Source organism: Plectropomus leopardus, chromosome 12 (genome assembly GCF_026936395.1).
Source record: "Plectropomus leopardus strain MGB_pleo_1.0 chromosome 12, ASM2693639v1, whole genome shotgun sequence".
NCBI classification, from domain to species: domain Eukaryota; kingdom Metazoa; phylum Chordata; class Actinopteri; order Perciformes; family Serranidae; genus Plectropomus; species Plectropomus leopardus.
The window spans coordinates 21,465,172-21,479,111 of NC_142187.1; the positions used below are offsets into that span (position 1 = coordinate 21,465,172).

The following is a 13,940-nucleotide window of genomic DNA, read 5'->3' on the forward strand; positions in this document are numbered from 1 at the left end:
CTTGTGTTTCGTTCCATCATGTGTGAGCAGTAGCTGTCATTTAGTCCACAGAAATATGAATTAGAGTTTTTCTTCTTAATGAGTGTTTGACCTTATTCAGAAGTAGAATAAGACCAGATTAATTTCCATACCAATGTGAGTCGAGGACAATCTGCATTACTATAACATCTCTCCATACACTTGCTTACTCTGATATCATCATTCACCATGAGCATGTTTGCTGAATGTGCTAAAACTTTAAAGGCTGAAGCTTGGGAGGAATGTGATGTTAAACTGTAAACATGATGATGTGGCAATAAACCCGTCAGTGAACACAAACACCCAGTGTGAGAAGATCATTTCCATGGTTTACACAGCAACAAACCCATCCCTTTCATGGCCACCGCAGCCAATGTGAAGTTCCCATGTGACCAAACCAAAGAAAGGAGGGAAAACTGTTCCAAAAAGTGCAGAAAATGTAATTTTCTTGGAGCACAACGGAATTTGACCCCTGACTCCCATTTACGTGCTATCCTCCTCCATCATATCAATTCTGGGAAAGAGAGCGAGCTGCAGTCGAAACATGTCAGCTGCCTTTCACATTCGCTGAGGAATGTTGGCGAGTCTTCACAATGTTGTCAGTCAGTGCGCCAGATAAGAGCTCTCAGTTCATAAATAAGATTGATGGCATCGCGCATACCGCCAGTTCCTGCCCTGTGTTTTCCCATACAAGCTTCTCTGTCAAAAGCATCCGCACTATCTCACCAGCTCATATCCTCTCTGCCCAAGTCCAGGCATGCTTAGGTGTTTTAAAATATTCCCCATCCAATTATCAAACCACACTATGACAGGATGCACTCAGCTTTTGCTTGTTCAGGTGTGAATAAAAATAGAAAAGTGTTTCAAAGCTGGCACAGAAAACTGATGTTAATGGGTAACTTTAAAAGACCGTTTGTTGGCACCACAATACCTCCCAGTTAGCCTATTTTAAATCATAAGCCTTCAGATGACTTTAAGAATGTTAAGCTCTATCTATCCATAGCTCTTTTTACAGAGCTCAAACTATAGAGCCGCCACAGAGTCCCTGCTTTATGCCGCCTTAGCATTTTTGCAAGCGAGAGCAGTATCATGACATCATGCCAACATCCCAGAAGCAAAAGAAACATGATGAGCACAACAGCGTCTGCCTCTAGTGTGACATGAAACAGCATCAGCAGAAACCATAACAAAGGCATAACACGGCAATAGCAATTTGTTATCGTTTCTGTTATGTGGCGGCTGATCTTGTTCTCTACTCAGAGGGTAACACTGGGATCACACTGGATGGGGAACGGCCACGAAGCGCGCCGATTTTCTATGGTGCACCGGCCACTTGCCCTCAGTGCTTTTGTTGAGCAGTCAGACCATTCACACTGCACACGCTGCAGGCTGACGATCTGCTGTGACAGTTACGGTGTCTATTTTTTTTTTTTTGTGAGCTGCAAGCAAGTCTGGTAGGATAACACACTAAATACTCTATTAGGAACAATATAAAGGGCATTAGATATGATATACATGATCTGATTATGATAAATGATAAAATATGCATCCAATGCTTCAACAGAGTTTGTCAGTTGTGTCTAAACAGAGAGGGAGAGCAAAAAGCAGACACACAGAGACAGGTACACAGAGACGCAAACACGCATTTCACATAGACACAGACACAGCCAGAGACGCACAAGCAAGTAGGGACAGCGAGATAGGGACACAGCTCTCTCTGTGATTAGAAAGGAGCAACAATTAACATACTGGGGGCACTTCAGCATCCAGTGTGAACACAGAAGCTCCTGAATCTCATTGTTTTGCCAATTTGCGGACATTTACATTTGTCCTTCTTCTTTAATATAGCTACCTGATGCTAGGAAATCTCCCGCAGTGTGTCACATGCACAACACGGCATCAAAATGTCACACTGGTCCTGCCCATGACCTCATCCTGCCAGTTTTCCCTTTCACATAGACCCTAATTTGGTGCTGTTTCTACCTCTATTACCTGTTTAAAGGAGAGACAACTCTGTCCCCCAATTCTGCAGTTGAACCTTATATACAGAATGCCGCAATATTACGCTTTGGACAGAAAGTTAGAAAGAGGCTAATGATTCAGAGATTGTCTGCACTTGTCTTTTTGGCAGTGATAGCACTTCTAGCATCGTTAGCTGTTAGCTGCTAGCTGTGGCTCAGCCACCTCTATATTGAAAGGCCTGACTATCCTGATGAGTTCCAACTCTGAATCATAAATAAAATATCACATACAGCTCCTTTGATACTTAAGGTACTGATGCTATCCCTTATGTTATCTGTTGTAAGCATTAGCAAACAAGCAAAAGTAAAAAAAACAAACAAACATGTAATGCAGCTCCTCCAGGTTTAAGGAGTCTCACAATTGCTCTACTCATCTCCACATTTATCAGCTAGACTGTGTGAAATCATCTCTACCACAGCCATATTTTAAATTTCACACATGTTGCATGCAGTAAAACGACCAGTGAGACATGTGAGTGGACACTGATGACACCATAACATTCATTGTCATTCTCGTCCTGCTGTATTGTGAAGTCTCATTGTCAGCGGTGCTTAACCGCCCCTAACTGGTACAAGACTATATCTTTGGCTCTGCTGTGTGTGAGTGTTCGTGCACATTTATGTGTGTTGAGGAAGAGAAAAGCTCCATCTTGAAACAGACACCACACAACAGAGCTCTCCATTCTCTGATCTTCGTATCCAACAGCACGTCCTGAAATAGTTCATAAACACCTCTGGGGTGGGAGTTCAGTCAGAGGCAATAAAAGCATTTTGAATGCGGCACATGTTTGCAAAGGTGGACAGAGGCGTGCAGGAATTTCAAAAGGCATTAGAGGCTAATCTGGGAGAAACCTGTCTTTGTCACTTACAGGGTTACGTGTCCCTATGAGAATGTGATCTATGTCAAGCATGCTCTTCACGGCAAGAGTAGAACAAGAGAGCAGGCCACCCGAGAAAGTTGAACCCAAAAGAATGCAGCTCTGGTATTCATTAATGAAGAGCACTCTTCTCTGTGGTGGAATGAGAGCACAGGAATGAGGAGATAGAGTGACAATGTGAGAGAGGAGGGAGCGAAACAGGAAGCATACATTTACCAGAGGACTTTTTTCAACACATTTGAGATTATCTTTCTATCAGCAAATAGAGAAAATAGACTGATATTGTTTTGCCAAGAGCAAAATAAGGTCAAAGAGACAGTTGATGTATATTAGAATATTTTATTGCTTTATGAAATGTTGCATGAATTCAACTGTAAAAACCTTCATATTGTTTTGAAGTTCACAGAAATGTCGGTTTGAAGTCAACACTTGGTTGGTTGTGTACAGCTTGACATGACCGTGATTGTCGGCACATAACTTACAACAAACATACATAAACCTCTTTGGCGTCCTGCTCAAAGCGCTATCTAAAATAACAATACAAACATCTGTATAAAATATATAATAATAATAATAATCATAATTAACCTGTTTGTTAGTTCAAAGCTCACAGTAAACAAACAAACAAACAAAACACACAGTTCTCAACTCTGCCGACAGTGGTGACCGAACCAGCGGATTCACCACATCAGGACACACACTCACATACTGTAATCACACATGCAAACGCACTTTGAGGAGAAAAAAGTCATCAGAAAAAAAAAAAACAGATGAAATCAACACCAAGATGCAACGCCCTTCCAAAATTACAAACAACTCCAGATCTGGGTTAGCTTGTCTTTTATATATTATGCATCTCACTGGTCACACACCTTTGAGCCTCTGCAGAGCCGGCTGCTCGGGCTGCAGAGATACGGACAGCGAGAGCATTTAAATCAGCAGTGTTTCATGTGTTATAAATTACTGAACAAAGGGAAGTCTTCCAAACAGATAAGATCCATGTGATGGGAATGAGGTTACTCATATTTTTGGGAAAGGAGGGTCAGATAGATAACCTTTTACTGAATATTTATCTAGAAGAGCATAAGTTAATATTTGGGGAATGTGGAAACCAGATAAGATAAATATGTAGCTTCTTAATTCACTGGGTTGGGAGAGGAGATAAAGGGGGAAAAGCAGCAATTATTATATATATTTTTTATATAAATATTTTGGCATACACTCTCTGAGAACATGTTGCCCTATTACAATCCACAATACTGTCCAAGTACCTCAGAAGATTCATCTTTTCTCTCCCGGCTGGGCAGACTGCCTGCAGCTGTCCAGCTTATTGAGAGCAAGTGAGTCGGAGCACAGCTCTGTCTCTAAAAAATGTGAAAACAGTCCTCTTTTTTCATGCTTTGGCCTCTTTCCACAACATTCTTGCATCCAATATTTAATCCACTCTCTAATAAAATACTTGCACTCTTCACAGATTTTTTTTCTTCTCCTCATTCAAAATCTTGCTTCTTTAAATGAAGATTTCCACTGCCTCTGACTCCAGCTCATCCAGGCCTCTGAACGGGTTTAATAGCAACTTCTTAGGCACTGCCTTGTCTGGGGAAAAAAAAAAAGAATAATTATATAAATGCTTTAAGGGTAAAACAGTGGAAAAATGTCCCAGATAGAGCTCAGCTATCAGTGACTAAAGGTTAACAGAGATTTTCCGCTCTCAAACAAACCACTCTGGTAAATATGCTCAGTCAACAGATCCGCATTATTTCCTAACCATGCACATTCCTCAAAGCTCACATTATGAACCATGACCTGGACAGATGCTATCTGATTGGCCAGTTAAGCAGCAGCATGGTTAATCAATCTGAACATCCGTGAAGGCCCAAAATTCCTCTCATGAAGAGTGTACTTAAATGTGTGTGTTTTGTGCTCCTGAAATTAACCATGTGTGCAAAATTTGTCATTCAAGTTTTATATGGAGAGCATTATGGGATGGATTACTCGCCCTCGTAAACAAACACACTCATGCATGTTTGATAGATCACTCACCACTCTTGAGATTAGTTGTGCTGATGGCCTCTTTGGCTTTCATTCCCTCCACCTGCCGCTCTAGCGTTCCAGGTTCAGACTGAGCGGAGAACTGGCGGTTTGGCAAAGTCTGATCATCTGAGAGACTTTTACCTGAAAGTGAACAGCATCAGTCAGCAACTCTCATCAAATAAGGACATTTTTACAGGGTTCCCACACATCTTCGTGTTTATTCAAAACTTTGCCATGACTTTTCAGGACCCACAATATTTTTTTTCTCGCCCCACTTGCCCAGCATTGTTGTTGTAAAAACATGTAGGATTTAAACTCGATTCAAACCTAATTTCAATGTCCCCAATGATGTGTTCAAGGACTGTTGGAAATGTGAAAATCCAACAATAATTTCTGTTTTTACAGTTTCTGGTTGGATCAATGGTGTTTTTTTTTTTAAACATGCTTTCCAAACCTGTGGTTTTCTTTAAAAAATAAATAAAGGGAAAAAAGATTTTTTTTTTCTTTTCTTTAATTACTTTTATAAGAAAAGAAATTGCCAAAACAATTTAAAGAAAAAAAATCACCTATCACCAACAAATAAATAAACCCCATTTTTATGTACCAAAACATCTCACACGAGATCAGAATTACATTTGAATGGGATATACAGTGTGTTTGTCATCTAAGAAGTCAGCTGCTTCATCTTTACCTAAATTATTGATTAAAAAGGCAACATTACGCTTCTCACCTCTACTTCTTGTGTTGTTCTTGGCGGTGCTGATGGAGGGGGTGGAGGAGGCAGGTCTGAGAGGCGCCCCTGCTGTGTTCACGAGGTTTGTGCGGGGAATTTGCTCATCCTTCCGCCCTTGGTCCTGATGCAGCCGCTGGTTGAGGATCTTGATCACTGCGTCCTTCTCCAGGATCTGAGCGTACAGAGCACGGATTCTGTTCTCCATCTCCTGATTCCTGTAGTCGGCGACCGGCAGATCCTCGTTGAAACTGTTGTTAGAGGAGTGGCAAGGTGAGTGGTTAATGATGGTGGTATCTCTGCAAAAGGAAAAGACAACATTCTGGGCTTAACTCAAAGTCAAAATGAGATGAAAAAACGAGCATGTAAGATGTCATGCAAAAGTCAACAGTCTTTACCTCTGTGCAGCGGCAGTGGCAGCCACCTCCATTGCAAACTGCCTCATGGTGCTCTCTTCCAGGTACTTCTGCTCCCAGCGCACCATGTCGGCCTCAAGGGCCAGGATTCGCTCCTCGCGCTCACGCAGACGCTCTTGAAGAGAGTTCATGGTCACTCCTGGTGGCTGCGACTGCCTCTGTGGTGGAGCGAGAGAGAGGATTTGAAACACATAGCACATAGAACAACTTATGATACAGTACAGAAATCAGGCTTTCTTGATAGTTTTCTCAAGGAATATTTACCTGTTGTGCCCTCAGACTCCTCAGCTCCTGCTCTAGCCGCGTCCTCAACTTCATCTCCAAACTCTCCCTCTTCTCACAGGTGGACTGTAGCTGAGCCAGTGCGCTCTGCAGCCTCTCCACCTTCTCCACGTACGCCCTCTTCCTCCTCAACTCTTCCTCGAGCTGGCGACCTCGTCCACGAGCTGCATCCAGGGCCTCCTCCAGTCGCTTCGCCTTGAGGCTTTGCTCCTCCGCCGTGGATCGCAATCGCTCCAGTTCTCGCTCAACGCGTTCCCGCTCAAAGTTCTGCTCCTCATCTAAAGGAAAAGAAAAGTTGTTTTAAAAAATGTGGACTCGAGCTTTATAGTAGTTTTGACACAAGTGCTATGAAATTAAAAATGAAACCATTCCAACTCTGCCTCAGATTCGTTCTCACATTTCTCCCTCCTGAGTTGGACCACAGTAATAAGTACCAGAGTTGCTACATGGTGGCCAGTGTTCTTCATTTAGCGAAGCACTCCTGGAATGCTGAGAGGAGGAAGGAGGAGGAGGAAGGGGGAGAAAGCCGCCCTATCCCTTTGACCCACATAGCACAGAGCATTCCTCATCAAGGCCATACAAACACCACCACTCTGCTTGAGTCCAGTCCCTTAAACAGACAACATAAATCACACTAACAACAGGTGGGGGAACCTCATTTCTACCGCTTCCACTACTGCTCTGTGATTTAGAGCCCGCTCGTTTCCCTCTGCAAAGAGGTGCATGGATTGAATTCCCTATTATTAAGCCTTCTCGCCAAATAAGCTGAGGTTATGCAAGTGAAATTCCTGCATGCAGGATGGCCTTAGCTACAAAAAGGGCCCCCTGCTATGCTACGATCTGATCCAATCGAGCACGTTGATTACAAAGGAGGGGGAAACAGTGAGCAGGGGAGAGGAGTCTGGCTAAAACTAAATGACATACTTACTTTGTTCAAGGAGTTTTGCCATGATGTGCTGGTTGTGGTCAGCTGCCTCGACTTCTTTTGCAACATGCGTTCTGGCATTTTCCAAGTTTTCTGTAATGCGACAAAGTTTCAGAACTTTTAGAATACACTGTAAACTTTGTATGGATCTGATATTATGGTAGAATACTTTGAAAATGATATAATGTGTGTCAAAGAGTCTATGTTGCTTTCAACTTTTCACATATGAACCTTAGTGTTTTGGGTCCTCCCCAGGAAAATTTGACCTGCTGCATTCTTGTGATTTTTTTGCACAATTTTTGCCTTTTCTGCATCAATTTGAAGTATAAATGTCTTTAATTTTGTCATATTGAAAGTCCTCTGCTATTCCCATGTTTTTATTGTTCTACAGGGTTCCTGCAGCTTAAGGCAAGTGGGATTTAAGACTTTTTAAGACGATTTTTTTAATGCCACTCGGAATCAAAGTTAAGACCAATTTACTTCTTCTTCTTTATTACTATTATTCTATTTATTTGTCTGTTTGTTTTTAATCTGAGCTGAAAAGACCAATTTCACGAATTGCTTGAGATTTTACAATGCAATGTCAGAAAGAACAATTCATATAATACTTCTGCATTTTCAAGACTTTCGAAAGGTGAATTTAAGACATTTTCATGTCAATTAAGGCCTTTTTTTAGATTGATGAATTTAATGCCTTTTAAGACATTTTTAAGGATCTGTGGGAACCCTGGTTCTAAATATTAAGAGTGACAGATTTTCTGTGTCCCTGTCCCTCAAAATCTACACCTATTGTGTGTCTGTGTGGCAGACATCCGTACCTCTAAGGTCTCTGTTGAAATCTTGCAGCCTCCTGATCTCAGACACCAGCCTCTTCCTCAGTGTCTGCTCCAGGTTTTCCCTCTTACAGCTGCCCTGCATCAGTGTCTCATAGGCCTCTGAAATACGCTGGATCTCCTGCTCCAACTGAAAAAAGTGAGGAAAATGGAAGAAAAGAAGGCGAGGGGATGGGGGAGGATTGGAGGAAAGGAGCACAGGGAAGGAGAAGGTGGAGACGAGGAATTTTTGGTTAACCTACTTCACATGCCAGGGAGGAGCTGGAATGTTTATTCATGTTATTACAGCACAGATATGTACAATATGGGTACATATGTGTGTACAGTACACTCACTGTGTGTGTGTGTGTGTGTGTGTGTGTGCGGTATAATTCTGAGAAGGAATTCAAGCCCGCACCACTCCCTGTGAGACTGATTTATATCTACATTCCTGAGCGCTGATAGCTCTAGTTCCAGGTGTGTGAGCGCACAGGAGTGTGCACGTATACACCACACCGCAATGCACATGCACACAAAGACTCTCTCACACACACACACAAACACACACACACACACACACACACACACACACACACACACACACACAGAGGTCTGGGAAGGCTGCCAGCGGAGGGAAGGTGTGCATGCCTGTGCCTGGGTTGTGGAAACGGCAAAGAGAAACCCACCATTATAGCAGTCACACAGGCATGTTTACTCAGGGCTGCGGCCTGACGGAGAAAAAACTTTCCAACCCCGGCAATTATCATTCTTTAAGGCTGAGACAAGGCAAGGACCATGTGACATAACTCCAGCAGAGAGCAGAGTGGATTTTACAAAGAGTGGCTGAGGTGTCAAATGTCTGTGAAGCTGCCTTTCAACCGTGTTGAACAAAAAAATAAAAATTAACAAAATCAGCTTATTTGAGGCCTGTTTGGTGAAAGACGCAATAAAAAAAGGAGAGAAGGTGGAAAAACAAAAGAGACCTTTCACTTTTTAAACCAGCAGCCCACCACCTGCCATGGACCCCAACCCCCATCAGCTGTGTGTGCGGGTCGCAACCCGATCGACTGCTGTCTGACAAGCCCTAGATTACGCTCAAAATCTATGGCCTCTCTGGAACTAAAGCGCGCACACACACACACACACACACACACACACACACACACACACACACACACACACACACACATTCTCTCTGGCCTCCACAAGGTCAGCTCCACAATGAAAGGAGTGTGTAAACACAGTAGCAGGCTGTGACCTCTGTTTGTGCCTCTGTGGTATGGAAGGTAGCAGCTGCTGATCTCATCTGTCCTGTCCAGATGAGGGAGCGTGCCTGGAGTTGGACGTCGGTGAGACAACTGTTGACTGGGGTTGTGTTTCACAGACAGGTGGCTGGGATGGAGGGTAATGTCTAGCTGCTCAGCAACTAAATTAGTTTGGAATCATTCTCCCTGAAATTGAGTGCCGGATGTTGTGACGACCCCTTATCTTGTATTGATTTTAGGTAAAGTGGATGTTTGGGTGTTTGTACTCCTTTAATAAGACCTTTGAGTGATGTCTGCTGCAATAAATACATTTTCTCTCATGGATTCCTCTTCTTACCTTCTGAATTCGGCCAGTTTTCTCCCTGTGTGCCTCCAGCTCTTGCCTCAGCCTCTCATTCTCCATCAGCAGCAGTTCCACCTGGTTGGGCTCCTCCAAACCAGCAGGTGGCAAGCTGGTGAATGTGCTATAGCAAGGGACTTCAGCTGGCTGACCAGACTGGACATACCTACAAGTTAAAAAACAAACTTGTATCTTAATTGTGCAGTTGAATTTGTGTCATTTGACATGTCCAGATTAAGTTAAAGCTGTGTGCACTTTATTTTTGAGCTCTGAAATATCACTCTATTCCCATCTATCTGCGAGCAGACAGGCTGACTCCAAGTGGCTGAGAAGAATGTAAAGGCCTATATGAGGAACATACTTGTGTAAAAGCATCCAAGGCAACAGAAGCATGTGAAACGATCCTGTTCCACTATGCCAGGCATTACAAACACCTACAGGGCTGGACTTGTTTTCGAAGTATTTCAAGAAGCGAATCGGTGCGCAGGCTACGGTGTGACTCACATCAATAAGTATGTTTTTACGTGTGTGAAACACAATGACGAGTCCTGGAGAATGATTGCAAGTCTGGCTGTAGTACAAAAACTATGCCAAAGAATATGATGTAATGCTTAAAGTAAAAAAAATATGCACACACAATGACACACATGATGTTCGAATTTGGCTTTGTACCTGTGCTGCTGTGCCTGTGCTGGCTCCTGGACCTGGTGGGGGATAAATCCTTGGCCCTGGATGGGTGCTGAGTACTCTGGAGGCGGGCTGCGTTTGTCCAGGCTCTGTCTGGTGCTCTGGGGGCCTGGCTGTGTGTAGTAGGGAAGCTCGGGGTAGCTGTGGGAGGTGCTTTTGATGGCCTCTGCTTTTGCAGCTGCATCATTCCTCTCCAGAGATATCTGCATGCGATGCTCACTGAGCGACCGCACATGGCTGCACTTCATCTCCATCAGATCTGCCTCTTCGTGGAAGGCCCCCTCATGCAGGAGCCCCTCGTGGAGCTGCCTGATGGGGCCTGTAGGGGCCCAGTGAGAGGCCAGATACTGAGAATGCGCCTTGGCCTGCTCATACGTTGGCAGCTCCTCCCCATGCAGCTGGTACAGCTGGTAGCCACTCTCTGAGTGGTGATAATCGCCCTGATGCTCCTGGCCCTGGGGCTCCTGCCTGGCAGAGAGTTGAGGGAATGGAGGGTCCTCCTGGGTGAGACTCTCCAAAGAGGACCGTGGGCTCCTGCCCATGTCGCCTCCGCTGCTGGGTACACTGTTGCTTCCACTGCCTCCACGCAGGGCCTGCTGCTGGATGGCCAATAAGGTGCGGGTGTCTGTGGGGTTTCCATAACGCAGCTGCTCCTGGATAAGCCGGTGCAGGACCGTGCCAGACGGCTCTTCAGTGGACGACATGATGCTTTGTGTATGCTGTTATCTTCTCTAAAGACAGTGAAGCTCTCTCTTATTTGTGAAAATATTTAAATAAAGTAGTTGTGAACCTGAAACAGGGCAGAATAGAGGGAAGAAAGTCAAACACCAGACAACTTAAATATCTGAAATATATACTATTGATTAAGTTATAAAGAGAGGAATAGCTGTTTTTAAGGTATGTAGGCCTTTGCATTTACAAAAACACTTGCAACACAGACTTTAATATCATGTACACATATTTCTTTTCACATAATACAAATAAAAGCTGTCTATATTAAGTTTCAGCTAGAGCATAATATGAAAACACTGTAGCCTTGAGTCTATACTTCAACAACAGCGACAACACAGAGATGTGGAGACATTTTCCACAGCAGGCAAAAAGTGCATGCGCCAAAAATTCCAATCTCACGGGGGAGCAAAAGCGCACAAAACCGCATTGTAAAAAAAGCTTCATCTCATAGCACAATTATCGACTTTAAACACTACAAATACATTTTAATGCCATCAAAACTAATTTACATTCTCAAAAGTTAAAGCAAAAAGTTACAATGTAGCGACTTCAATCATGTTTGTTATCGTTTTTTTTTTTCTTCTGTTGAGCGAAAGCAAAGAAAAAAGACGCTCTTCTTACCAGCTCACGCTCTCATCATAACGCAACGTTGATCTCGATCTCGAAGTGAAAATTCAGAGTAATTCCGCTGTTTCCATGAGTTTTTCTCGAGTCAAACGTGTCTCATGTTCCTCCCCCCGGACGGGCTGCCGCGGTCCTCTCTCGCTGTGAAATGATTGTGGAGAGAGCAGGCGGCGATAATAAGTAACCGAGGAGGGACTGAGGTCGGAATGCCAGGAATGTAAAACGCGAGGTCCCTCTGGGATCAAAAGCGTAAAACCACACGGGAGGGAGAGGAGGGAAGCTGCAATGCGCTTTAGCATTACCAATGAGGAGTTAAAAAGAAGTTTAGCATAGGGCATTTGAGCTTCAAGGATAAATGCATTAATGCTCAGTGAATTGTGAGGTATCTGTCTTGTTTTCTGGCGCAAGATCTCCTCACTATGAGACTTTAAAAAAGTCTCAGCGTTGGAGGTTGTTTGTCTGATGAGCTTATCCATTGGTGACAGAAGTATTCAGATCATTTAATTAAGTGAAAGTTTGAATACCACACCATAAAAATATACTCCATAACAAGTAAAATACATGCACTCTGAATTTAACTGACGTAAAAGTACCAAAGTATGACTAAAAACACGCGAGGTCATAGTCCTCGTTATGCAAAATGGCCCTTGTCAAAGCTATATAATACATGGATGGATTACTGAAAGGTCTAACAAAGGCACAGTCCCCCTGGCCTTCACCTGCAAAATGTGACTCAAATTAAAAAGGTTCAGACCAGGAAGAGACACAAAAAGCTCACAAAGTAACACAAAAGGCCATGAATATATAGAAAAACCTAAGACACAAAATAACCTCAAAGAAACACAAAACTACTAAAAAAGAGACACAAAATTTCCACAAAAAGACACAAAATTACCTCAAAGAGGCACAACATGCCTACAATGAGACACAAAATTTCCACAAAAAGACACAAAATGACTACACAAAGACACAAAACAACAAAGAAAGGCATAAAATTACCTCAGAGGAACAAAAATGATGACAAAGAGACACAAAATTACCTCAAAGATACACAAAATGAAAATTACCACAATTAATATTATCTAACTATATGAATAACAAATTTCCCTTTATGTAGTACAAAGCAACATAAAATGGAAATTTTGACCTATAAGCACAATTTGGTAAAATAAAAGTGTTACCTTGAATCTTTCTTATTGATTTTTCAAAATAAGAAGTACCCTACTTAAACATGTTCAAGGTGGAGCTAATTTTATCTATTCTATCGACTGTTGTTTAATCTATAATAAAGTTTCAGATTTTGTAAACTGTTCTCATTTTTGTGGCATGAGAAGTGCAATATTTGTCTCTATAAAGTAGTACAGTAGAAGTATAAAGAAGCATGAAATGGACATACTCAAGTACCTGAAAACTGTACTTGAGTAAATTAATTTAATTATGTGTCTCTCTAATGTCCTCTTAGTGTCTTATGTGTGACAGTTAGAGGCAGAGGGAGCTCTACAACTCTGACCTTTGCACTCCTAAAATGTTGGTGTCCTAGAGGAATTCAACCTCTGAGTGTTCACTGCAGGACACCATGGAGAAGTAAAAACTTTCCTCATCTGTGAAAGTGTGCTGAGGCTGTGCATGCCTTGACTGTGTGTGTGTGTGTGTGTGTGTGTGTGTGTGTGTGTGTGTGTGTGTGTGTGTGTGTGTCTGTGTGGTGTGTGGCAGCTGTCCACTGGAATCCGAGGTCTGTGTGTGCCCCATCACTACAAACACAGTGGCTCTTTGTACCCGACATTGCACTACATGGTGCAGAGCGGAGCCTGGGGAATGCCACACATGGGCACAAATCTCAAACATGCAGGGGTTGTCCTCCTGCTGGGACAACGTTACACACATGAGCGGAAAGTTAACCTTCCTTCCATCACATATTAAATAATGTAAGCATATTTCAAAAAACTTTACATAAATAGTCTATTAAACTAAACAATCATAACATTGTTTTTAAACAATGATGAGTTATATTTCAGTGTTTAATTATTTCTTTTAAATATAAATGTTGTCAGTTTCCTGGTGTGTGTCTCTCCTGGCGTACTGTGGTTTCCCTATTGGTTGTGTTTTTGCCTGGTGTCTAGCAGCTTGTTGCCTCGGAAACTTCTCAATTCTCACCAATATCAACCAAAAGTGCTAA

The 13,940-nt window shown here is 42.8% G+C and overlaps 1 protein-coding gene across 2 annotated transcripts; it reads right to left on the minus strand.

Moving 5' to 3' along the window:
* Positions 1–3,242: 3,242 nt before the first annotated feature.
* On the minus strand, positions 3,243–11,940 carry LOC121951659 (angiomotin-like 2a). 2 transcript variants are annotated; one of them, XM_088085477.1, is made up of 10 exons: positions 11,762–11,940; positions 10,394–11,198; positions 9,719–9,887; positions 8,123–8,267; positions 7,308–7,397; positions 6,362–6,657; positions 6,080–6,255; positions 5,682–5,932; positions 4,961–5,092; positions 3,243–4,513 (listed from the first exon to the last, which is right to left on the minus strand). In XM_088085477.1, exons 2-10 carry the CDS (start codon positions 11,110–11,112, stop codon positions 4,428–4,430), a joined length of 2,064 nt encoding a protein of 687 aa, XP_087941603.1. In that variant the 5' UTR covers positions 11,113–11,198; positions 11,762–11,940; the 3' UTR covers positions 3,243–4,427. The 2 variants fall into 2 exon arrangements, with proteins under 2 accessions (XP_087941603.1, XP_042354017.2); XM_042498083.2 differs by having other exon boundaries at positions 5,682–5,980; positions 11,762–11,932.
* Positions 11,941–13,940: the final 2,000 nt, after the last annotated feature.

Bases quoted from the DNA above. Each gene is read 5' to 3' on its own strand.
- LOC121951659 (XM_042498083.2), bottom strand. From the start codon at position 11,112: ATGTCGTCCACTGAAGAGCCGTCTGGCACGGTCCTGCACCGGCTTATC. The intron at 9,888-10,393 runs GTACAAAGCCAA...TTTAACTTGTAG, and splicing joins GCACAGGCACAGCAGCACAG to GTATGTCCAGTCTGGTCAGC. The intron at 7,398-8,122 runs GTACGGATGTCT...GTCGCATTACAG, and splicing joins TTTCAACAGAGACCTTAGAG to AAAACTTGGAAAATGCCAGA.